Source organism: Scomber scombrus, chromosome 4 (assembly GCF_963691925.1).
Source record: "Scomber scombrus chromosome 4, fScoSco1.1, whole genome shotgun sequence".
Lineage (NCBI taxonomy): Eukaryota > Metazoa > Chordata > Actinopteri > Scombriformes > Scombridae > Scomber > Scomber scombrus.
The window spans coordinates 5,431,109-5,458,563 of record NC_084973.1 but is presented as its reverse complement, the minus strand read 5'-3'; the positions used below and the strand labels follow the sequence as shown (position 1 = coordinate 5,458,563).

Genomic DNA, 27,455 nt, shown 5'->3' with positions numbered 1-27,455 from the left:
TCATTCAGTGATTAGCTGATGTTATCGCCTCTCACCCCCAGCTCATATAAAACACTATGGAAATGTGCTGCTGTGCTGTGTTCTTACTTTGTACGACTTAACAAAATGTGAAAGGTGTCAGAGGGAACTATTAGCAGCAGGACTGGTATTTGCAGATGGCTTTAGAATGCTGTCTGTGCAAAACAAATCCAAGCTCCTAATCTGATGCTGAGTGAAGAGTTTCAGAGTATCTATTAAAGTTGAAAAGGGAAATGTTAATACACTGGAGTTCCATTAAGTCTGCAAAATAAATTCTAGTCACGCACAGCATATACTCAAAGAAAAGACACTGAGCATTGGCATGAAATATGGACTCCTGACAATACAAAAACCCCCACTGAATTCCTATTGTGTCTCTATCTCACCTGTATGGTCACTATGCGTGGCAGAGGCTGGCGTGTGTTGGCTCCTCCCTCTATAGCGATACCAAGGGTGTTGGCATTTTTCACCACTCGAACCAGCGTAGCAATGGGTGCAGGGACCGGTGAGCCAGTCTGCTGAATATCAGATAGGGACACAAAGTCAAGAAGTGTCAGGAGACTGAAAGTTAAGATTAAAATGTTACACCGACAGTAGCGCGACCTTTTGTAGATCTAGATCGGACCTGAAAATCTGGTGCCTTTCAAAGACGTAGACATGAATTGATTTGATCCAAATGAATGAATAAAAGAACAAAGGTGAAACCCGCTGCAAGGGTAACCATAGGCCCATTTTACACTCAGATTCATTATTTCCACAGTCTGCCCATGCCTACCAAAGTTATAAAGCCTGTGAATATATTGGATCAAACATTATTCCAAAAATCATTCAAACCAACTTCAGACACCAGTGAGGTCACAAAAAATATATTTGAAGGTACAATCCTCTGCTGGGTAACTGTTAATGAATAAAAGTTAGATTTATTACCCTCTATCTACATTACTTTGGTCATTACTAACATTGGTCACAAATGGAGTCAGAAATGACCTGTGTAACTGCATATGTCAGGGCTTTACCTGGGAAAATCAGCCACACCTGTCTTAAATGCAGGAGCCTGCTTGACAATGCGTTTAGATAAGGGATACGCCTTTTTGTTTTCAGTTGCTGCCACTTGAAATATTGCTTTAAAAAAAAAAAAAAAAAACCTTAGCTACAGTATTACAGAGCCAAAGGGACTTACAGGTTTTCAGAAGTACTACAACCTTGTTCAAAATCCCACTGACATTTGTAATAATGCAAACCCAAACCCCAACTAAAATAATACTATTTTATTTATACTATTATTTTACTTACAGCATATTTTTTTCTGCCCACCCTCCCCTGCTTTATTCCCTTACCCAGTCACCTTGTATCCTAACCCTAACCACTTAGGGACTTGTGCCTAAACCTAACCACACAATTTAATCCTATATATCATTATATCATTTCAATCCTTATTTAAGTCTATTAGGTCTCAAATTTAGCAATAATTTGGTTTATCACTCAATTATATGTATGTTTCTTCAGAATGTTTTTTGTTTATATTATACTCTTAGGATTGTAGGACTGCTGTTATATCTCAGTTATAAGTTACACAAGAAACAACCTGTGCCTGTGCATTGTATGTTTTGTCCCTAAACTAACCCTAACTAAAAACCCAGCTTCCACACCATCCCAGCTCAAAAGATGTGTGTTATGTCTGTAATAAAAGCAGGACTGAGAGGACTGGAAGGTGTAGAAGGTTTTAGACAGCAGAGATTAATTCAATTCAATTTTATTTATATAATGTAGCACCAAATCACAACAAAAGTTATCTAAAGGCATTTTACACATAGACCGTGCTCTTTAATATAATCTAAAGAGACCCAACATTCCCCCATGAGCAAGCACTTGGTGACAGGCATCAAGGGGTTGAATGATAAAGAAGACAAGGACACTCCAATACCCGATAGGATGGGTGCTGGATCAAAAAATACCTTTGAACAAAGAGATCTGCAGACCAAATAGTTCCTGTTTGAAGGGCTTTTTCTTTTTGTGGATCTCTCTGTTCACATCTTGGGGCGGGAACAGAAGCTGGAGAGGGACATTCTAGGGTTTCAGGGGGAGAGAGTGTTGTTGTAACCATGACAGCCTTTACAGTAATTCCTCAAATTAGTGGTGTCTAGACACACATTAACCCCTCCAGCAGCAAATCTATCACATTCGCTGCTTGGATCGGCACATCCTGGCTATTGTACCATGACTACTTCTGCTGTGTGTGGTGCTTTCGGTGTGTGTTAGTGGCAACAAATGATGTGACGGTGTCAGTATTTGTGGCACTACAAGGACAGTGTTTCAATGTAGTGATTCAGGAAGAAAAAGCAGCTAGAAATGGCAGAGCAGCAACCAGAAGCACTTTAATCCTGATTCAGGCCAAAAGACAAAAGAAAAACACACATTTCTGTACAGATTAGGGGTTACATACCAAAGACACAAAACCCTCACTTCTTTGCCCATCTCTCTCTCCATATTGGAAGAAGTGATAGTGCAATCACTCTAGCAGTCATGGTCAAGTGTCATTGATCTATAACCTACTTAAAACTAAATGAGAAGGATCCTCAGAGAATAGGAGACTTGATTGGTGTAATGACCTGAATATAGAGATAACAAAAGATGAATGGAAGCAGATATGCCACGAATCCCAGGTTCAAACTATTAACACAACATTTAGACTCATGCAGTCTATCCATACTACACCATGTTTAGATCTGTGGTCATCAACCCGGCCAAGAATACACAGTATTGGGCGATCTGGTAATTTAGCTGAAACTATTTGTGTCAAGTACATCTCTCCAAAATTCTTTTATTTTTGGGTAAATCTAGAAACAGTGAACCAAAGTGCCATTTTTTCAGCTTTGCATTGCATTTCACACATTGGTCTAGACCAGTGGTCACCAACCCTGCTCCAGGAGAGCTATTGCCCTACATGTTTTAGGTATCTCCCCACTCTAACACACCTGATTCTAATTATTAACTCGTTATCAAGCAGCTGAAGCTTGTCAAAGGACTTTGATAACAAGTTAATTATTAGAATCAGGTGTGTTAGAGTGGGGTGGAGCAGGGTTGGTGACCACTAATGTAAATGGTAAATAGACTGTACTTATATAAAACTTTTCTAGTCTTTCTGATCACTCAAAGCACTTTTACACTACATGTCACATTCACCCATTCACACATTCTTACACTGAAGGCAGGGACTACCACATATGATGCCAACCTGCTCATCAGGAGGAAACTAACATTCACATCCGTTCATACACCATTGGCGCAGCCATAGGGGGAGGGGTTAAGAATTCAAGGACACATGAACATGTGGACTGGAGAAGCCGGGAATCGAACTGCCAATCTACTGATTTGTGGACAACCGCTCTGATTCCTGAGCCATAGCCGCCCCTAATGTGTGAAATGCAATATAGAAAAGGGCACTCTGGCCCACTATTTATAGGTTTGCCCAAGAATCAAAGAATTTTGGAGATGTAATTGACACATTATCACTAATAGTTTCAGCTAAATTACCAGATTGCCAAAAACTGTCTATTATTGGTCTGTCCCCAAAGACCAAGAATGCTGAAGCTCAATACAATAAGAAATACATTATTGGGTAAAAAGCCTAGAATTGGTCTGAAAAAATGAGATATTCCTAGGAACAAGGGTGGATTGGGAATACCACATGTGTACACATATTATTTGTCTTACAATGACATATAGCCAGTATCCTGGGCCTACAAGAAGGACCAAGAAGACATAGGTAGCTGGCAATGGCTGGAACAAAAGATTATATCTGTAAATTGTAAAGATGTCTCCTTGGCTTCCCTCTGATATAACCCTAAATGTGATAAGCGTATAAAACACCCTGTAGTTTTGTTTTCATGTACAATAGCTAGAACATTACACATTTCCCATTATATCCAACAGTTGGGAAATACGATAGATGGGATAGCATCAAAAGAACTTCAACACTTAATACATTTAGCATTTCTCTCAGTAAAACGAATAATACTCATAAATTGGAAGGTAAAGAAACCCAATTGTTTCAATATAGACAATTGGTTAAATGACTACCTGGAATTGGTCTCTATGGAACAGGCATCATCCATCCTGAAAGATCTGGGTAGTGACCAGATTGATTCACTAAACCAGATTAAATCACACTTGAACAAGATATTAACAGACTGATACAGTATCTGGCAATAATTACTTGCTATTCATTGTTTATTCTGTTCAATCTTTTTGTGTGTGTGTGTGTGTGTGTGTGTGTGTGTGTGTGTGTGTGTGTGTGTGTGTGTGTGTATGTATATATGTCTACTGTTAACACAATGCATTGTGTTTTTGTTTTTGTGTAATATATGGAAATTTTAAATAAAAAGATGGGGAAAAAAAGAAAAAAAGAAAAACATTATTGCTGTCTCTCTTTTTCAAGTTAAGCATCTATCGTTTCGAAAAACCTAGAAAACCCCTCTTTCAGTTAGTGGCTGAAAAACCTCTCACAAAGTCTTACCTTAGAGAAATGAACCTTTACTATCAAAGGAAAACCTGACATCGTCTCTAAAATATGGGGGGAATTCCCATAGATGTGTAGTTGATGAGTAAGTTGTAACTAACATATTTTCAGTATTTTTTGTGTTTGTCAACACTAAATGACTAAATGCATGTAACGCACACATGTTTTTTGTTGCAGGATTTTTCACTTGATGTGACTTTGCTGTTTGTATGAAGAGTTCTGAGAAGATCTTTTGGAGCATACTTTTGTGGTTTTTCAAATGGAACGCATTTTCAGTGCTTGGGTCACTTCTCAGAGGTGGGTTTTTGTTTGTTAAATATGCATTCTGTTATTTTGCCATTTGCCATTGCAGTATCATGGCTATGATGTTATTTTTCATCAACTTTGAAGCATGTAAAGACTGCACTCACACAGAACCTGAGAAATGATTGTACACACCCAGTAAACAATATCGAGGCTTTTACATTTTTAATTAAATCTGTGCCAAAATAATTGCTTGTAATGTGTTAGTGCATTAAATCTGTTGTTAATATTGAGGCCTTGGTGCTTATACATCTGTGTGCTGCATCTCTTTTATAATGGGCTTTAATTTTTGGAGTTTGTACAAATTATTCCTCTTGATTTCTCATTGTAATGTCCTCGCATGCTCTAATTGGATCATGATTATGCAAACTGGCCCAGCTAAACTGATTTCCACTGAAAGCAAATTAAATTAGTTTTTTTTGTAATTTATACTATTACATTTCATTTTTCTCTTTCCCACATGTAAGAAATAAAGGTTTTAATACAATGTTTGGGGATAAACAAGTTAACTCAGGTCTTTAAATTACATCCACACACCACGCTCCATCAAACTATTTTTCCCCCCTAATACATCAAATGCAGCACTAATTACAAATTTATATCATTGTTAAAATCACATCTCATCTTGCACTGATGTGATTGGTTTCCCACAACACGGTCTTCTCCTTGTATGCAAATGAGCTGAGTGTACTTCATCTTAATCCTGTTTCTTCATCTGGTGCTTTGATTGGACCCCGGCCAGTGCCACAGTGATACGCTAAATTGTTTGAGACCCATAATCTGGCTCTGTTTTATTAGTTACATTGTTGCATCAGCTGTGGTACAAGTAATGTTTTCTAACTGAATTCTGTAAAGGAAATGGCAATAACAGAATCAGCAGTGATCCAGAGACCCGAATACAAAATCAAATAAACTAGATTTACACAGTAAGTCACAGGGACACAGGGGAAAAAGCTTAACTTTGAGCTACACTGTGAAATGAGTATTTATGTGAAGCCCTCACCCGTCTGGTGGCCCCTGGAGGAGGTGCGTGGCTGCCTTGCTGCTCTGGATGGCCCTGTTGGTTCTTGTTTGGTCGAGGGCTGCCGTCCTTACTGAGGCCTCCAGCCTCGGCTATATCAACCCCGCTGTCCTCACTCAGAGTCTGGCCACTGTCTGACAGCTGGGACAGAGTGGCCCCTGCATGGGAGACCATGTAGTTAGTATACAAACAGATGATGCATACTGTACTGTTTAAACTGACCAAGAACCTTTATTCCTAATCTCTCCTATTATTAGTGCAGTATATCTTATCATATTTTACTAAGGAGTAGGGCTGTCACAATAATTACGTTATTGACTTATCGTACAACCACGTAATTATTGACATCATCATGTCTATATATGGACTTATCATATGATACATGGACTTGACCTTGATCATTTTTTACCTCAATATTTCCACACTTCACATTAGCAGCTAAGAGGCTATTCATGTCACATTGGCTAAACAAGTAGTGTCCTCCATTCCTCACTGTGTACGTCCTGAGTGGAGACTGTAGAAGAATTAAAGGTAAATGAAATATCACATTTTTCACCAGGCCTGGCTTGCGTGCAGAATTTGGTGACATTTCGGGCACGTTTAAGGGGGCAAAAAGGTCGTCGAACTCGTAGAACGAGAATAATAATGATGATAATAATAATCTTTGCAATTTCAATAAGGCCCTAATTATTCTGTCCCCAACCATAATGACAGTCTGTGTTTTTACAGAGGTACCTCCCACCACCCCCCTTTTTTTGTCCCAAGTGAGTCTCCTGAGACTCAAGATCCTCACTGAACTGGGGAGAAGAGCCATAATTCTCTATTTGATTGTTCCAATCACAGTCTTTTTAAACTTTTTGGTTTCTCTTTGTGTTTCTAAATTGTGTCTTTGAGTGGAATATTAGTATCTATTGAGATCATCACTGTTATCTGTTGTTTTTTTCCCACTTTCTGGATTACTTTTAAGATTTTTTTCATACTTCATATCTTTTTTTATATTCCCCTTTTATGACATATCAGTTGCAGTTATTGATCATTCTGATATTATCTATTTAGTAATCCTTCATTATTCTCCTTCTACCGTATCCAATCAGAACGTCTGTGTTTTACGTCCTTCGTGGTGCTGCTATCTTGACGGGACACTGATGTGAAAGACGATCTGTAATCTCAGTGAGAGAACGGTAAACGATCCCCTCCAGATATGTATCAAGATATATAAAAACACTCTGCACAACAATGTGTGTCTGATTTGGCTTTTCCACAATAAAAAGTAAATATACCACTTTACTTCACTGCAAGATCCATTTTCAGTGGACTTTACAGAAATTTGAAGCAGTGGGGATTTCAAGTGTTCGCATCATGCTTTCAAACTACTTGCAATGTCACACATCATGCTTATAGACCCAGTGCTGCTGCTTTTTGGAAGATTGTCATCATTGTGCACAGTAAAGCTAAAACACCTCAGTGTAACTGAGATAAGAAGAAAAACATATTTTTGACCAAAGGGGGAATTTAAATGAACTTTTATGTTAGGCTTTTAATGCACAACATCTGCAGGTGTTGAGCTTCAGTAACATGAGGGGGCTGTGGCTCAAGAGGTAGAGCGGTCATCCTACAATTGGAAGATTGGCGGTTCCTTGGGCAAGACACTTAACCCCAAATTGCTCCCGTTGCTGTGCCATCAGTGTATGAATGTGTATGAATGGGTGAATGAGACATGTAGTGTAAAAGTGCTTTGAGTGGTCATAATGACATAATGCTGATTTTACCATGTGAGCAATAGACTCAAAACTCAGTAGGCAGGAGGTAGGACACCCCTTACCCCCCACCCCCCAATATTTGTACCCAGCCTTTATTACTGTAGGTCAGCCCAATTTGATCTTAAGTGGGCCAGACCAGCAACACCATTGCATAATAATCTATAAATAATATTATATATATATATGTATGTATATGATACATATTATATCTGTACTATAACTATAACTAATTTATAAAGCTGCCTATAATTAACCATCTGAGGTGGAAAGAGATGCTGATAAAATGTGTCCAAGCGCACAGAGAAAAGATTTGACTTGCAATCCAAGGGAAGATCAGAAGCCTTGACTGTGAATGAAGAGTGGTGCATTTTATTACTTTTCTGCAATTTTCACACTTTGCAAAGTTACCCAGTGGGCTGAATTGGACCTCTTGGTGGGCCGTATGTTTGACACCACTGCTGTAGGTGCTGGAACTGAGAATTTATGGATCATACACAACAGAAGCAAGTCAAAGCTGCCAGAGGACAAATGTATTTTCAACCACCAGAGAGATGTTGTATGATACAGTCACACTCTTTTCCAATCGTGCCATACATTATAATTTCATGTTATATGTGACATGTGTTTTTACAAGGGACACTACACACTCATACACAGAGCTGTGTACCTCTTTGCTGTTGTCTAGTGTCTGCAGACAGCCGGTTCATATCTGTAATGACGGCTCTCTGGGCGAGAGCGGGTGAGCAGGGTCGGTCAGGACTACACGGCGGAGCAGCGGGTGTGATGAGAGAGGGGCACGGGGAGGGACATGGCGAGGGATGTGGTGATGGATGAGGGGAGGGCATGGGTGAGGCAGCTTTGGAAGAGGATGCAGATTTCGACAAGATGCCGGATTTCTCGTAGGAGGATGATCTAGAAGAAAGCTTCACGGACGCCTCCAGCTTAGCCGAGCCGGAGGAGTCCCGGTGGTGCAGGAAGCCCGGGCAGGTGTGGTGCCCTGAACTGGGCCGGTTGTGGTGGTGGAGGTGATGAGCAACGTGGGGGTGGGGTTCAGAGTCGGAGAGCTGGAGGGAACTGCGGCAGGTGTGATGGAGGGAGTTGAGGGAAGTGTGGTGGCCGGCGCAAGTGTGGTGGGCTGAGGCCTGGGAGGGCTGATGGATGGAGGGGAGGGATTTGAGTGACTTGTGGAGGCAGTCCTGGAGGAGCCGGGTGGGACCGGTGAAGAGCAGGCCGGAGCTGGGCACCAGTCGGGCTGAAGGCTTCCGGTTCTGCTCCTTCTCCCTGGACTGTCTGCTCTGTGCCTGGATGGGAGCAGACCTGAACGGTGGAGGAGACTGAGCTGCAGCCTGCAGTTCACCCTGTCAATGACGAGAAGATAATCCCACATGAAAGCACTTCTATTCTCTGAGCCATGAGGTAAGTGAAATGAGACAATATTAATCCTTTAGGTTTCAGTCCTGGTTGATTTGCAAAGAAATAATGATACATAAATAAACTAATGGTGTATGTTTGTTGTGTTTTTGTTGTATTTTGTCTTTTTGTTTTAATGTATTCTGTTTGTCTTTTACAATGGTATTATTTATTTGTTTTGTCAAATTTTTTGTTGAATGTTTTCGCTGTGTTGTATTTTGTTAAGGGCCCTCTCGGAAAACGACATGGTACATATCAAGGGGTTATCCTAATTTTCAACATTAATGACAATTACAACTTTAACCCTCTAACGCAAAGTGAATCATACCATGAGTTTTAGAGAGCTCTACATCATCAGTGTAAAAACCTGACTGTGCTACCTCAAGGTCAACTCTTCTGCATTGCCAGGTTTCTAAGACATGTGATGTTGTTATTCGTGCTCTTCAGAAGATCAACTTTGGGTTTGGACACTGAATGAACTTTCATCTACAGCCTCCCACAAGCCAAAAAGATTACAATTGCAAATGAGATAGAATAAATTAATGGTTAAATTGCCATGAAATGTGCTGTGCAGAGAAATGCTCCTGAGGGAATCAAGTCTTGATTTTAATGACTTCATGATCTTTTTTCTAGTGTCACCCTCAGGGCAAACTTCAGATTTTGGCCCCAGTATGTTTTTTTTCTTCCATTTTCTCCACATTTACATGTTACAGACTGTGGTGAACATTGTAGCTTCAATAGAACTCCCAGCGGGGCTTTGGATTTTTAGTCTTGTTATGTGATCTGTCCTGTGGATAAAACTGTGTTGACAGATATTGCTAAAAATGGACAAACATGGAGATCTATTCATGAACATTAAAGTGATGATTGTGTATTCCCCTCATGTTTTGTGCTAGTGCAAATCATGCCATATAAAACAAAGAATGATACATACCAGTGTGATGTTTTGTAAGGCATTAGTGATCCCCTCCTGGTCTTTTTCTGTCCAGCTACCAACAGAGCCGTCAGCCTGAAAGAAGCAGTATGAAGTATTGTAGTGCTGCAGGGCTAAATCTGTGATAAAAACTTGATGGTTTACTTTAGCCTACTTAATGCACATGCCAAATGGATGGGATTTGCCCCATAGGACAACATAATGAGTCCAGAAAGTTGAAACAGATAGAACAAAGTGGGGAAACTGCTTTTTTGTTTGTTGTGGCCATTTGAAGCTTAAAGCTTTATGGTGTCGTTGCAGCTGTTTTAAAATGGGCTTCAGGGAGCCACAGAAGTCATATAAAGGGCGCATGAGATGCATCTTCCTTTCATTATCATTTAATCAACAAATCCTTATAATGGAACAACAACAACAACGTTTGATCATACCTGCACTCTATAGAACATGACCATAAGCACATTTTCTAATGTCTAAAATGTGTTGGTGGTAATTGGAAAAAAAATAATGATGTTTAATGTTGTGTCAGTGCTGTGGTTCAGGTTTGGTTAGGTTTAGGCATAAAACCACTTGGTTAAGTTTAGGGAAAGATCTGGTATGGGTTGAAATGATGGGTTAGGGTTAGGGTTAGGGTTAGGGGGTTATTACCTTAACCCTTACAAATTTGACCCATTTTGACATTTGAAAGCAATACAAATACTCTAAATAACATCTTTAAGTTGCAAATGTTACGACTTTTCCAAAAGTGGCCCAGAATCTACAAAAATGAAAATATTTCAAAGTAATTTATTTTTATTGCAGTCGGTGTACATGATAAAGTTTATCATGAAACCTACCATTCATATGTTGCATCCTTCATTTTCAATAAATGAACAGAAATATTTATGGCTTTATGTTCTTGCTTTAGATATATCATCATAATATAGTGTGATAGTGAATGTATTTTTACACCATAAATGAAAAGTGTTAAACCAAAAGAAAAAAATTATACAAAATACATTAATTACACTAATTATATATAAGCTAGGTCACTATGTGAACAGTATGTAAGGGTTAAAGTTACCCAACCGTCGTCGTCATGGTAACAGTAAATACCATGACAATCAAGGTTTTTTAAACCACTGTTTGCACCCTGGTTGAAGACTTTTCGACCTATACTGAGCAGTAAGACAAGTAATGCTTTATCCAGTGCTTATCAAAAAATCTAATAATACCGCAACCCTGCTGATATTATTATTAATGTGGAATAAATATTGAAGTGTACTAAACATTTTTATCTAATTTAGGACTAAATAAAGAAAAATGATTCCTTTTCCCAAAGGCCAAAGGAAGAGACGATTCACATTACAGATGTTGATGATACAGAGAGGAAAGAATCACGCAGATTAGCTTGAATCTGAATTATGTTCTGCCTCATAAAATAACTTTTATAAAAATGGAATCAATCATAGGATTTAAAAAAAAAATTTCAATATAGATTTTTGTATCACACACATGGCTGTTACATTCAGCTTCATTTATTTTTATTGTAATATTTGTAACTCTGAACTACCATATACATTTGTATTCAGCTGATTTCTTTTGCCTATCTCCTTTTTATTTTGCTGTCCTTGAGATAAAACAGTTTTAAGCTTCAGTATAGAGAGCTCTATCTCTCAGTACACATCTCCAGATACCCCTCCTCCACTGACTTGCCATGATCCTACATTTTGAGCTATGTTAATTACAGCTCTTGGCTGTTCTAAATGACTATCTTGCAGCCAACCTGCATAGAAATATATATTTAACGAGGCGATGCCGTGCCATAACATTGTGTCGCAACAATAAAACTAACTGAATAAGGAATGACTTGCCATAACGTGTGTGTCTGTATTGGAAATTACAAATATACATATACATATGGTGTGCCATGGCAAACACTGTCACTACCAAGCTTTTAATAGCAGCCCCAGATAGCCAATTACAAGACAAATGCACTGCGAGCTCCTGTGGGTAAACCGTGTGAGGAGTTTTGCTCGGGCAGAACGCCAGAATGTGGAGCTCAAGCTAAAATCAAACTGTGTTCTAACATTATGTGGGTCTTCTAGGGCCAGACTGTTGGAGGAAGTGGATCAGAGGCAGACTGTAACCTGGCAGAATGAGGCCTCTGTGGATTAATGTGGGCCACACTGAAACATCAATACCGTATAGTCGACGGGCTGGTCGGTGAGAAAGACTGGTGCCAGTGGGACTGAGGGAGGGGGAACAAATGATATGTGCAGGGACACACACACACACACACACACACACACACACACACACACACACACACACACACACACACACACACACACACACACACACACACACACACACACACACACACACACACACACACACACACACACACACACACACACGTACAGTGCTCTATGTGGAACGCCAATACATGACTAGAATGGAATCACCACACTCTCATGTCTACATGCTCATACTCATGTACAGTCATGTATGCTTTGATCACATGCACAACTACTGCAAATGATGTACTGTAACCAGGGTGAGGCAAAAGATGATGGGGCAGTATGTTACAATATTTCCTCTTGTGAGTCAATACAGTGAGGTCAAGTATTGATACGTTTTGTACAGACAAGCAATTACAGGTAATTTCCCGGTTTTGGCTGACCAGAGAGTCACCAACCCCGACTGCTGCTTACCAGACTAATGATGGTCAAAAGTAAGCTGTAAAAACACCCCAAATGTCTTTTACCCTGAAAATTGATGACTTTTCCTAAAGTGGCCCAAAATGCACAAAATATGATATTGTGTGATAGTTGATGTTTTTGGTGTAAAAGCTAAAAAATACACTCTCTCTGCTCTCTGAAACATGAATCAAGATTTAATCACATTTATTGATCAGTCAGATCCACTATTGATGCTTTTCTAAACACATCTGTGGTTCAAAATTTGGTATAGACACTTTTTATGACGGGATTCTTGTAAGTATGTAAGGGTTAATAATCTTTGGATTTAACACAATAAGTCTGTATAGCAAATTGCTATTGAGAATATTGTTACATTTAAGAGATGTGAGTTGCTTTGACTTCTCTATGGACATTTGAACCAAGCTCTACTCTCTGGGAAAAGTTATTTCATCCAGTTTGTCTGTTTGATACCTGTGTTGGGTTTTTTCATTTTCTCTCTTTTCTCTTTTCTCAGATTGCGTTCACGTCGATCTGCAATCAAACGTCTAGTAGTCTGTTTGTTAATTGCAAATGAATTTAACATTTTGTTCCAGCCAGCTGACATAGATTTTAAATTACTTTGAGCTTGCAGTGAATCAATATTTCATGTCATATAATGTGCTAAACCAGCAACGTAACAAGACTGATAATGCTTGGCAAGGTGGTCGTTAATGCAAAATATCTTTCACCAAGTTAAAAATTAATTTGCCCCGTCAAGTCTTATCCTGTGAAAATGATCACACTGCTTGGTTATCTCTACTTAACTGATATGCATCTTTAAATAGTCTCACATTGGGGGATTATTACACTTGATATTACCACATGTACACATTTACAGTAGATGATAGATCTTACCATAGCAGGGATGGTGTGTCCTGTATCGTGGACCGCAGGGGCCGCATGGAGGCAGTGGCCCTGTGGATGCAGAACTCCCAGGCCTCCATGCCAGGTCTGGTGGGCCTCCCTCTCACGGTGCAGCACCAGCCGGTCATACAATTCAAGGTCCTGGGGAGCCACTAGACTCCTCACCTCAGACAGCATGGACAGCTGGAGACAAAATGAGTCAATTAGAGCTCATTCAAAAAAAGACTATATAAAGGATTTGTATGTGATTGCAGCATCTTTCCAATGTGTTCTATACTATAAAAGCCTACAAAAGGCACATTGTAAAAACGGTTAAATCACTGTATCATATTCTCAAAATGCATGTTTGTAAGACTGAATAGGAAATCAAATGAACACTGTCAACACAAAGAGAAAATTGTTCTAAATTGCCCCAACTTTGGAAATCATACTGGCCTCTCGCTGCGTTCGTCTTTCCTTTTGAGCTTTTCATAGTTAATTCACCTTGATCCTGAGATCGCTCTGAAGTGAAATGTTTATTTTTAGCAGTGCTAGCAGTGTGGCTGGAAGGCCTTCAGTCATTCTGTCTGTTTAAACATCTTGCCATGAAATTTTGAATGATGAATCTAATTTCACATGGCGCCCTGTGAAGACACAAAGGACTTCACACAGCTTTATTCCACACATAGAGAGACTCTGCCAGTGTTGAGGCAGTGGGGAGTAACTAGTTCCATGTAACAGTGTTACATTAAATCATGATGTGGGCTTATTTGGAGCACGCATGGGCTTAAATGGTGTCACAGTACCAATTAACTAACCAAGTAACTAGTAATCTGTAACCTATTACATTTCTAAAGTCACTTTCCCAACTGGAAACGTTCAGGTGAAGCCTTTGCTGTTAAAGTCAAGCTGTAAGCCTTTTCTCAATATGTCAAGTATGAAGTCTTCATGGCTCAAGTCCATGTCATGTGACTCCAATCCACACCTCTGTGTTCTACTACCTGAATGCTGAAACTGTCTCTAAATTCAAAGATCTTCCTCCTGAAAAATCTTTTAGATACCTTTGCGTGTGTGTTGAAGAGCTCAAATAGTGCCATGGCCAGAGGCTCCACTCCTATGTGTCCCTCCTGGTACTCCAGCAGGTAGTAGGCCATGGTCTGTCTCTCTAGCTCCGTCAGCAGCATGTAGGCCTGTTGCTCCAGAGACACCTGGCCTCCTGGTGGGCCGACACCCCGGTAAACCGCTGGCTGGATGGACAGATGAGGCGTGAGGAAAGATGAAAAGAAAAAAAAATGAAGGTAGAAAATATGACGGTCACGTACAGGCGGGATAAGACCAGTTATCTAACCCTATAAGCCCGGTAGCTCACAGACTAAAAGTCTTGTGATGTGTGCAGACCTCCCATTCCCCCCGACTGTCACACTGCACACACATGGCAGCGGCTGAGCTTATCACGCTCAGGGAATAGGCACCACTTCAAAGCCACGGGGAGAGTCACTCAGAACTTGTTTGCCTTTAGGACTCCATCATTGTTATCTTCATAAGCAGCTCCACTCGGAAACAGCTCTTCTCACTGTTGGTAGATTTGACAGAGTTTTAGCGAGGTCTCGTGGCTTTACGCCAACTGTGAAAACCTTTGTACGGAATAAAAAGCAAGACTGCAAAAGCTGCTGGGGAGAGATTTCCCCTCCCGTGAAGTTTCAGCTGTGAATAATGCAAAACAAATAAACTGTTCATTAGATGGTAGAAATGGAATATTTAAAAGCCTCTACATGAAGCGCTGGGACTCAAGTAAAGTTGAGACTACATAATAAATGCTACTGCAAAAGTCCATTAACAAGAAAGCTATTCTCTGTGCTTAAGGTTAAATAATATGCATAGCTGAGGGATGAAATGCTTGGAGGTACAGCCTGAGAGGGAGAAATGACAGAAAGAGAAAGAGATGGAGACAAAACAGGGATCAAGAGAAGCTCTTACTGTAATTTGTTGGATTGAAAAAAATCAATTTCTTCTAAGAGTTTGCCGATTCAATTTGACCTTGAGCATCCCCCTCTGTCAACTTGACTTTATGCGTATTGACATGATAAAGGAGGAAAGGGATCACTTTAAAGCTTGGGGTAAGAGGGAATAAACACTTTCATGTCTCTGACTGAAGCTCACTCTGAGCTGTACGATTGTATGTGATGTGAAGGGGGCTTGTAGCCGGGGCTAAAATCGAATGAAGTCAAATCGATCGAGTAAAATGTGATTCCTTGGGACGGCGAAAAGACAACATATCTGAAGGCTTTTCTTTGAAGACCAGCAATAAATATAATTTTTTTTGAAAAACACTTGAATCTAAGAAGCATGTAGCTTTAAAACTTTAATGGGATTCTTTGCGGATCGACAAAAAACAAATGTATAAGAGGGGGAAATAATCTGTCAAAATTCTCCAACCTGTGACCCTTTTTTTAAAGTAATGTTTCTTTCACGACCTTCATGTGAGCAATCTAATCAACTGTATCGAGTTAACCTATCAGATGTTTCATAGCTTCCCAGCGTTTATACTAATCAATAGAAAAAGGGACAGGCACAGACTACTGGATGCAACAAAAACAACTCAATGAGTCATGTGTGATTGCCTTTAGAATCACAGTGAAGACCAGTGTGAGCATCTTTAGCTTCCTTACTGTTTTTCAAAGTGAAGATGGAGCGAGAATGTATAATTTCTAGAAAGATCTGATCAAATCTTGGAAACAAAGTTTTTGCTAATGGATATCAAAACACATGAAGTTTAGGGAAAGTTCAATCAGAAGACTCCTTCAAGCATGCTCATCTTTTACCTAGATTTCTATGTCTAGGGCGTTATCTCAACTGTTGCCAGTCACCTGTCAATCTCAGCAACCAATAGCAAAACGCCACACTTTTCAGCCTTAGCCTATCATCCTGTAGCGGTCCGTTTAAATGTGCCTCTCTCTCTTTGCTTCAGTCCTGTCATACAGCTGTTCCTGCGCCCCACCACCTCCCCATCTCTGCCATAATCTACAGGATCTGCAGTCTGTTCCCATCTGCCATCTTCTCTTCAGTCTCATCAGTAATCACCATCACCAGTGTCTGGACTTCATGGGGGCTCTACATATATATGCAGCCGTTCAGAGATGATTCCTCATGGAGTTCAAGCGCCAAAGACTTTGTCATTACTAAGATTTTGTTCATTACATATTTACAATAAATATCTTTCTATTCACTTGTCTCTCCTGATTGAAATATTTTTGACCCATGGTATCACTCTGCTAGCTACAGTGACCCACGAGACATGGGAGAACAATACTCAATCCAAACCTTATATGTCTTATATGTATTTACTGATCTTGTGCCCATATTTGTTGGATAATAAACAAAAAACGACTTGTTCATTGGGTTAAAAAAACTACTTGTGTAAGGTTAGGGAATCATTCTGGTCATGGTTAATAAAATCCCACACTAATGATGATTGAGCAATAAGGACGAAAAGCAGTCTCCATTGTAAAAGTCACATGCTTTGCTGACTCATTGACCCATTCCGACCAGTGTTGGGCAATAAGGCATTACTTTGTAACATTTAACACTAATTTGATAGCTTAGTGTATAGGGGTACAATGAGAGGGTCCTCACTGAGAGGATGAAATGTCATGCAGTCACTGCGGTTAATGTTGAGCAGGCTGCTGCTGATCAGTTAATACTTCCAAACTGTAGATTAGCTGCTTGTTAAACCATGACTTCCACGTGTGTAGAATACAGAAGATCATTTGGCTGTGGAGGTTTTTAAGTTGTTTAAAGGCACCTTTGATGCCTTCGGACTGCGAAATGAAAGTAAGTAGTGAGAAAAGTAACATGTCATTTTGTTGTTTTGTTGTAATGTGTACATTTTGTTGGGTAATTAGAAAAGTAATGGGATTACATTTAGAATAAGTAACATGTTGTAATATTCAATTTTGAATTTTCAAACTTGCCCGTCTTCCTACCTACAAAAGTTTTGTTTTTGCTCCAAAAAAATAATAATAACTCCAACACTACCAACAGAAGCAGTGCAAAACTAAATGTACCTGGAACCTGGAACTCCCCAGTCACTTTTATCCATCCATGATTCCATTACAGTCAAACAATATGGCCTCAAAATGTTGACAAAAGCACTCCTTCATGCAAGTCTACTGTGATCAGAGAGCAAAAGAATCTGGGCCCTTCAGACCGCTGAACGATGGAGACCGTACGATTTGTCTTCATTTCTATCACAGCTCAGTCATGTGAAATCCTACTCCAATAATATCAGAACTAAATCGTTGCAATTTATAAGGGATCTTTTGACAGTAGACATATGGGAAATCAAACTACAACAGCAGTGGACCATAATCTGATCTCTGACCTGCCACAAATCCAACTGTCCGATATTAATCAAGTGACGGCACCCACCTCAAACTGAACATCATACTACAGCTTATCTAATGGGAACTGCTCACTTTGGGTTCAAATCAAGCTTAATCTTTACCACGCCTGCTTGGCATTAGGCATTATGACTAAAAACAGATGCTGTTGTTTTTCTTAGAAGGGTGGTATTTTTGGTCAGGGATCCTGAATTAAAGGTTAAACAGTTCATACTGAAGGGAAGTCAACTGATATCCACAGTCAGATGTTGAGACTGAGGTTGTTAAGTATTCATGTCATTATTCTAATAATCTAGTCCCTCTTAAATGAAAGAGACATTTTCTCAGATCATTAAAATGCTAATGCACTGCACCTCCAGTCTGTACAAGGACAATAGAAATAAACATTCAAATCAATATTCAGTGAGGAAACCAAGGTAACACAACCAGATGGCTGACATAGGGATAATAACATACTCTGTCAAAGGAAAATCTGCTTTTTTTGTAAAGGAAAAATCTTATTACATTTTAAGGTCAATTTCAAATCTATCCTGACACAATGTGACACTTACAAGTATCATGGAGGCAAGATAAACAACAGTGGAAATATATTGTATAACTTCCCCAGGAACAGACAGTATTCACATACATTATTTTCCATGTATTTTGAAGCAGTAAAAGGTTTGCATTTTAAACACAGATAAAATAGTAGTCTAAAGAGTGAATGGGTCGGTCCACTGGGACATCAAACTACATCTGCACCAAAATAACATCTGTATATTTCAGCACATGCTGGCAGATGAGCCTGCGGACTGGATGATGGAAATCCATGTCTCATGAGAATCCAGTCTGAAAGCACTTTATGTGAACAAACTAGACTTGTCCCCAAAAAAAAACAGGAATGTTGTTAAAAGAACTGATGTGTATTTTTTGTTTGATTTGGTTTATCTGTTTTTTTCAGCTCGTCCTCACAATAAAATCAGCAGTGTAAGTCTAAAATCCAAGCTGGTAAAAACTACCTATAGTTACGTTTATGTCTTCTTGTAGTAATTATGACCTGGGAAAGTAACACAGGTCACATGACGTCAATATAACCCTAACCAAGTGTTTTTGTGCCTAAACCTAGATGGCGTTAATGTAACTATAGGTCGTTTTTTTGCTGGCTGAATTTTAGACCTATAGGTTACTGCATTTAATTGTGAGCATGTGTTGTTTTTTTGTTTTTGTTTTATCCTTGCATCGTCTCTGTTTTTTGTTTTTTGGCCCTAGCAGAATAATTCTGAGATTACATCTTGCAGTAGCACTTTTTGTTAATTTGTTGTTTTCAGTTGAAGGGCGACACGGGCCCCTCCACTGGAATAGAGACAATATTATAATATGACCCTATCAGAGTACATGCAGGAGTCATTTTCTTCCTGAAGGTACAATTACTAGTTAACTGATTGACGTCAAGGTCAACGAATAGAAAATATTGCTTTGTTTTCATCAGACTCTCTGTCTAATGTTTAAGAGATTATTTGGAGGCCTGTAGCAGCAGCCCACTAATACAGTCTTATGCTAAATAGTATAAAAGACACACACATCCTAACACCATCTAGGACGGGTGCTGGATCAAGAATATCTTGAAGAGAAGAGAGATCCTTACACCAATTTTATTTGCGATTTTGCGGATCTCTCTTCTCTACACTAATACAGGCTTCCAATGAGATGGGTGGAGCTGAACTCAAATATTTTCTAGATCACCTGACTTTGAGTCAGGGTGCAGTTTATTTGCAATATTGTCATCAAAGTATAAGGCCACACCTGCTCTGACAACCTATTTTTGTTCTTTTTATACAGGACTGGATGAGAGTCACTGCTTTTCTACTAAACTTCGGCTAAGCTGAACAACACGTGTAACCATGGTAACTGTACACAACAGAGATGATGACAGCTGTAGCCTCAAACTAAATATAAAACTAAAATGTCTTCAGTTTTTGTTGAGTAAATCTAACAAAATCAAATGACCAAAATTTCTTAATTTCTAAATCAGGTGCTAAAATTAAGATCGTTAAACAGGTGCAATAATAGATCTGTTTTAATGTCTGTTCCAGCAAGTCATGACAGTGTGTACCTTGACCCTGAATCCAATAAGAGGTTTAATAGTGTGTGTGTGTGTGTGTGTGTGTGTGTGTGTGTGTGTGTGTGTGATTGATATGGACAATGTATCTCCATTTCCTACTGCTAAGTAAAAGTGAAGATAGAATATCTCATTTCTGGGAGCTGCCATCTTCCTTGTGTGACGTCATTTGGAGCCAGAGTCAGGCAGCAGGATGACGCCCCCCACAGCCTGATAGAGCGTTGAGAGCAGCTGTCACAGCTGTCAATCATTTTTATATCGTCAAGTAACTAAAACTAATTTATCAGAACAAATGAGCTTTTGGACAAACATCAGTGTGATAAGAACTACCTAATATTACAAAAAACATCTTTGGGAAAAAATGATTTGACTGATGAACTATGATACTTTAGTTTAGCTCATGTTCCATCCATTAACATGGAGGGGGTGAGATTTTTGACCTACTAATGGACAGGAGATTGGAACTAGCAATAGCTATAATCTCTATATGCAGAACATCAGTTACTGCAGCTCGTTTGTAACAATCTGAAGTTGTACTATGTTCATTTGCATTGTCCCTAACAAATAAATAAAATAAAGAGAGTCCAGAAGCCCTGCCTTGCCATTGCAGAGCAGAGCGGCTGATCGCTTGTTTATTTCAGAGTTTAAGTTTATTAATATTAATCGTGTCATGTATCACACTGCAATCCCTTTGTTCCACAGCAATGCACCTGCCAAGTGTGGAGTTGATTGGACAAATGGTTCAAGACATTTGCAAAGGACATACACACATATAAAGATTCCTTCCTTTAGTAGAGAGATACTCCAGCCAGTCACCAGGGAGCAATCAGGATATTTTGACTTCACTTTTGGGGAGCTGTCATAACATCCATCTTTATATACAGTTAATGGTGTGTGTGAGTATCTGTGTGTGAAGGGGAAGAGAGAGACAACTTGTATAACTAGAAGAAATTCTCTCAGATGTCCTTTAAATTATGGCATGTCAGCAGTCATGTTCTTCTCTCGTACTTCTAACCAATCACATCCCTGGGGATTATTAATATCCAGCACACTGCCTTCACTAAAAAGCTCTTTTTTGATAACCATCTCCATTTGATACAAGCACTGGATATATATGGATATATAATATATGCTGTTCCACAGCATAGAGCAGCATCCTTTACGTGCCAACCTTAATTCATTCATGGTTACCCAGCGGCTATTGAAATGCGTGTTCGACATGCATTAAATCAACATGGCCGCCCATCCGATCTTAAATTACAAAGCTCATTAGTCGTTGGTCGCCTGGGGCACAGAAACTGGACCAATTTCTGAAGGATAGCTGCTTAATTATAGCAGAGCCTTTGATGCAGAGTGTTTCAGTCTTCTGTACATATTAGCATGTAGCCAGCTGTTTAAAGTGTCAACTGAAATCATTTAATAAAAGGAACAATAGCTTGAGAGGTTCAGGTGCAGGTAATACAGGATAATAATTGTATTGATTATCACCATAACTGCTACATCAGTGTATTATTTTCAACAAGTCTGTCCACTTTGATCTCAGGTACACTGGGACAATCTTTAACAGCCTGTAGCTGTCGATATCCCAAAGGAACCTTGCATGGCAAAGAAAGGCCTACATATGTTTGTCACATGACCTTACTTGCACTGCACTGCATTAACTTAATGTTACTCATCATTTTAGAGTTGTAACAGCGCGATTGAATTTGATTTTACTGAGATACATTGAGTGCTCACAACTTTAAAAAAAAGTACAGCTGACTTAAATATTACATGTTCATTCTAGACAGATATTTAATTTCACACAACTTAGGTTTGTTTACTTAATTTTCCCAAGGTAAGCAGTTTCCTAAATTCTTTTAAGTAAATAGAGTTAAATGCTAAAGTCTCATTCTTACAGGTAAAATAAGAGATCAGCTGATTAGGTCTAAGTCTAGTAATAGGTCTGACTAATTGAATGAAAAGCAGTATGTTGCATAGTATTTTGAGTACATTTTACAGTATTTTTCCAACACTGAGTTGAAAAAAGAAACAAGCGTAGAAATGTGAAATGTTTCTCTTCAAGCAATCAAGGAAATACTGTAAATGGACACAGTTTGCATCCCCTAAAGCCGCTATACAAATATTACCCATCACTAGAGACCTAAGTCGTGAACAAACAGAAACCCCTTCAGAAAACCAACCAATAGTACAAGCGTGAACCAAACAACAAACAACCAGAGGATTGAGTTCACTCAACCGTATGAAATCTGTTCACAACAAATTAAACAAGGTCAGCTGCCTCACACTGTACATACTGTAGCTTAATAGTGAGCTTCACTGAGCTAATAGACAATATAGCAGCAGCAAATATGTCCCTTAGTGAAGTAAATCAGTTAGTTTGTGGCCCTTCTGGTGATGAACATCATTTGTAAAGCTATTTAGATCTTAAAAAGATCACAACACATGCTGGGAGAGTGAGTTTATCACTGAACTGTCAATTTCTCCTTCCGGTTCCATAGTTATTCTCCCCCTTCACTTTGGCCATAACCCTGCCAGGTGCACAGGAGCACATGGCCAGGCTCCCTCATGACAAATCTCTGATGATTCTGCCCAGGTCTATGGTCACAGAAGGTTTCATCACTGAAGCGTAGCATCCACTCTCCACTTCCTTTACTCCCACACTGGGGGAAAGAAGCATCTGAAAGGCAGGTTGTTGTTTTCTCCTTCTTTTTCAATTTTTCAACCTGATATTTTTTTCAAAAATGAGAAAAACATGTTTGCTTAACCATCTGGGCAAAGTCTGCCACAAATTTGATGTTTCTCACCTATGATGAGTTGAGTAAAGACTCATTTGGTGAAATGTATTCTTTGCATACTATCTGTGAGTTTGGAGACGATTGGGATGATGTGTATGCTCCCAATTACAATTTGAGCTATCCAATTATCTCTCCAATGGACTTGGAAAGTTGTGTTTTGTTAGATAATAACCCTAGTGTTACATGCCTTAGTGTATCTGTGTGTGCGTGCCAGGTACTGCCCTCCCCCTCCTCCATTGATCGCCTCAGCTGTGCCCAGTTTGCCATCAGCCCCAGCATAAAGGCTCCAAGGAGAGCTAGAACCAGTGTCAGTGGGCCATGCAGCAGATTTGCAGGACAATGTTCCTGTTGATTCACAACCATACTACATTTCAGTTACCTTTCCAGATTAGCTTCTTTTTATCATAGTGAAGCCCATTTTCTGTTAATTGTGATTAAGTTACAAGTGATTGTAATTTCATTGTCAACATCTAAAACGTTCAACAGGATAGGACAAGACAGACTGCTTGGCAAAAGCACTTATAGGAAATGTTCACCACATCTCATGTCTCATGTCTAATCACTGTTAATGGTAAATGTAGTCAATTAAAGCAATACATTTAAAGTGCATGCTATATTGACTGAGAAAGCTTTGACCGAGTTTTCCTGCTTGTGGAGCAATGCCACCAATGCCTACATGTACCAGGATGCATTGCACACAAGCTTCTGACCCCCAAATCCTTCCCTACCAGCTACATCCCACAGCCACAGCGTCCTGCCTCCCTCTTCTGCATTTCTTCAGCTGTATGCAGCTATGTGAGTCAGCCAAAACACTGAAAATGTTTCCTCGTCCATAACATCGTCTCTATTTATATTTTAGGATGTCACTGTTGGAAGCATAGCTAGTTTATAATACAAGTGAAGAGAACAGGGTTTAGTTTTAGTTTTTGAGTGGCATCTAGAGCATGTCCCCCTGACTACCTGGAAGCGGAGACTAGCGATCCAGCTTGAAATAGGCTGTAGTTCCTCCTTGCCCTCAAGTAAGTCCCATACAAAGTGTTTGGATCAAATTTGACCCGTTTGGACATTTAACAGCTATAAAAACAACCCAAATGTCTTTTACTCTGAAATTTGATGACTTTTGGATAAAAATATGTTAAATTGTTATACTATGTTTGTCCATTGAAGCTGTTCTGGGTCTTGGTATAGACACTTTTTATGAGGGGATTCTTAGACCGGGTCAAAACTGACCTTGAACATATTGCGAGGGTGTAGAATATGACTAGTATGTAAGGGTTAAATAATTTATTTCCAAAGCGCTTTTAGTTGTCAGGATACGTTTCTTCAAACAGGTCATGGTTGCTTAAGCTTTTTCTAATTCATTTTTAAGCGTGGCACATGTCAGTACAATTGCAGGACGACGTTGTGTGTGGGACTGAGTCCAAAAACTATGTGTGTTCATGGCAATGAAGGAGCATATCACCCAGTGACTAAAAACAGTGTGGCTCATTGAGTGTTGGGACAACAATGGAGATACACGATTGATACAAACATATGATTTGAGAGTAGATCAAAACATTGTTGGTTTGAGCTTGCACATGAGATTTGAAAGTCACTAACCTCATCTTATAAATATGCATATTATATTCAAATCTTCATTGCCTTATTAACAGCAAAAATAAATGTATGACTCAATTGTTATCTAGGATGCACACAGAAAATGAATCATTAGTTTAGGCAGATCACTGAAGTCTAACCTCAATATTAGCTGATTGGTATCAGCTGTTTCATTCATGCTTCACAGTCACTGGCTCATTCACAGCTAAATCAATGACTGGTCATGTCCCGTCATTTTCATGCAGGTGTACAGAACAGTCATCATAGCATGTTACCTCCTCCTTATGTGTTGTGTTTTTGACGTTGTTGATTCAACACAGATCTAAAGTTTGTGTGCATGTTTTTTAAGGGTTGATTAATGTAGTTCTCTCAGATTCTTTGAGAACTCACTCACATAGCAGAGATACGTCCACTAAATCTAACTGTACTAATGCAGTGTCCGTTCAAAGCATGGCTGTTCAGAATGGACCAAATGTGAGCAAATATAATTTAAATTAAAGTCTGAACTTAGTATCTTATCATCCTCAATTGACAGTCTCCTCAATACATTTAACAATAAGCTGGCTACAGCCCTTGATGCTGTTGCACCACTAAAAATTAAAAAAAGAATTAAAAAAAGAGAACATCCCTTGGAGGAATAATGAAAGTGCAAAATTAAAGAGGGACTGTTGGATCGCAGAGCACAGATGACGCAAGACTAAGTTACATGCACATTAAGAGATTATAACAGAAGAAATAAAAATGTATAATAAAGCAATTCAAACTGCCAAGCAATTTTATTTTTCTAATCTAAGACATTTCAACATAAGCAATCCAAGGTGCTTTTTAATACCAGTAATCACCTCCTAAATCCTCCTACAAATCATATGAACCATCTTATAGAATCTATATGTGATGAATTTGCAGACTACTTCAAGGAGAGGATAACCAACATCAGGTCTGGTATCAGTCATCTACACAGTGCCACAATAACTGAAGAAACATTTAGCATACAGCGTGAAGTACTTCTAGTATGCTATGGATCTATTTATCATGTGGATTTATATGTAAATGATTCAGAAACATTTTAAAAAGGGATATATTTTTTAGAATATACTTGTGGTACACTTGTGGTATCCTCTAATATCTACCTGCATTGGGAGCTGCAGTGTGCCGACTTTTTTTCTTGCTTCTACAGAATGACTGCTGCTGAAATGCTCAGGGAAGTCTTAGCAACACTGAAATCATCTACATGCACCCTTAACCCAATCCCAACCTCCTTTTTAAAAAACTGTTTTTAATTCAGTGTCTGAGGAGGCTCTTATAATCACTCTTTACAGCAAGGTATATTTCCCACAGTATTCACATTTGCACTTATAAAGCCTCTTTAAAAAAAAAAAAAAAAAAAGTAGCCATGATCCCTCAATACCTCAATAATAATTTTTTTTATTTTTTTTATTTTAGAAAAACTTGTATATATTCAATACGTTTTATTAACTCAAACAAATCATAAATGTTTCAATCAGTTTTTTTGGCTTATCCCAGTACAGAAACAGCCCTAGTTAAAGTAGTTACTGACATCAGGACAATCTTGATGACAATAAACCTTCAGTGTTAGTAGTACTTGATCTGAACGCTGCTCATCCAAAACCTTCATAAATGAGTTCGAGCTGCTTCAGAGCTGCATGGCCTAAGTGCTGACTAGGACCAGAAGGAGAAAACACATTACATCCATTTTAAAGTCCTTACATTAGTTGCCTTTTAGTTTCTGTATTGATTTTTAAATTATTTTACTTATTTCTAAAGCACTTCAAGGTCTTGCTACTGCTGAATGTACAAATGGGTATGGCTCCTCAGGTCCTCTGCAGGAGTGTGTTAGGTGTTTTAAAGTGTAAAACTAAAACCTATGCCAACACAGCCTTTAGCTGTTATGTTATGAGCCACTGGAACAGTCTGCCTGAGGATCTGAGAACAGCTGGAAGTGTTGAATTTTTTATAAGAAAAACTTTAAAGCTACCTGTTCAACCAGGCTTTTGATTAAGAATGGTTTATAGGCTTTAAAAATGTGTATTTTTTTATGTTTAAAATTTCTGTTCTACTTTATTTTATGTAATTTTTTGTTACTATCAATCAGTTTTTACTTTGATTTATTTTATTCATCTTTGTTTCTTTTTGGTCTTCTTCATTCTTAATATAGGGTGGAGTATTGTAATGTGAGACACCTAAGCTCTAGCACATTTATCTCTTTTTCTACAACATTAAAGTGAACATGATTGGTGTTGAATCCAAACTGGGGTATCATGTAATAGAAATCATATGACTTTGTGGGTATGATGTCATAAACAGGGGCAGGAAAATAGTTAAACAGGAAGTATCTCTTGTGAAGTCAACTCAAAGGTCAGTGAGTGTTAAGGATATAAACAAGAAACACTAATATGTGTGCCATTTTCCCTTTGAGTACAATATCTAAAAAAATTATCTTCTGATTAAACAAGAAAACGTCTTGAGGATTTCATAATGATGTAAGGTGTTGATACTGTATCCATATATAAATATGGTACACAAGAACTCACTCACACTCAGAATGGCAAAAAGTGTCCTATATTACCCTAATCCACCCTATTTTAACACAGTTTTAGTCTAGATTTTGTTAAATGCTACATGTTTTATTATTTCGTCTTTTAAATGTATTAAACCTAGTTTTAATCTTACTTTCACAAACATTTTTTTTCTTGTTTTACTTTATTTCATTTTAGATTTTTACTATAGATAGATCAAACAAACAGCTTGTCAATCAATTGTGAAGCAACTTTGAACTACATTAACCTGTATGAAAGCTGCTATATTATTACATTTGATTGATTGATTCTATGCTTGAGCAATATCAGACATTATAAAAATAGTCGGAATTCTCTAATAGAATATTATTGTGTCGTAGAGGTGTGTTAAATGATGATAGACAAAGCCAGCAATGTTGAGTACAATTTCTAAGTCTTAAAAGGGCTTTACAGTGTGTTAACACAAACACAGTGAGCAGTAATGCCCGGCTGCATTTC

General features: G+C 38.7%; 1 protein-coding gene across 1 annotated transcript in view; it reads right to left on the bottom strand.

The window, feature by feature from the left end:
• whrnb (whirlin b) overlaps positions 1-27,455 on the bottom strand; it is a 93,190-nt gene that overhangs the window by 5,384 nt on the left and 60,351 nt on the right. Inside the window, exons 6-11 of the mRNA XM_062417134.1 lie at positions 14,590-14,775; positions 13,541-13,732; positions 9,966-10,040; positions 8,289-8,979; positions 5,844-6,019; positions 405-536 (exon numbers count right to left, since the gene is read on the bottom strand). Coding sequence (XP_062273118.1) covers positions 405-536; positions 5,844-6,019; positions 8,289-8,979; positions 9,966-10,040; positions 13,541-13,732; positions 14,590-14,775 — 1,452 coding nt within the window. The remainder of the gene's footprint in view (positions 1-404; positions 537-5,843; positions 6,020-8,288; positions 8,980-9,965; positions 10,041-13,540; positions 13,733-14,589; positions 14,776-27,455) is intronic.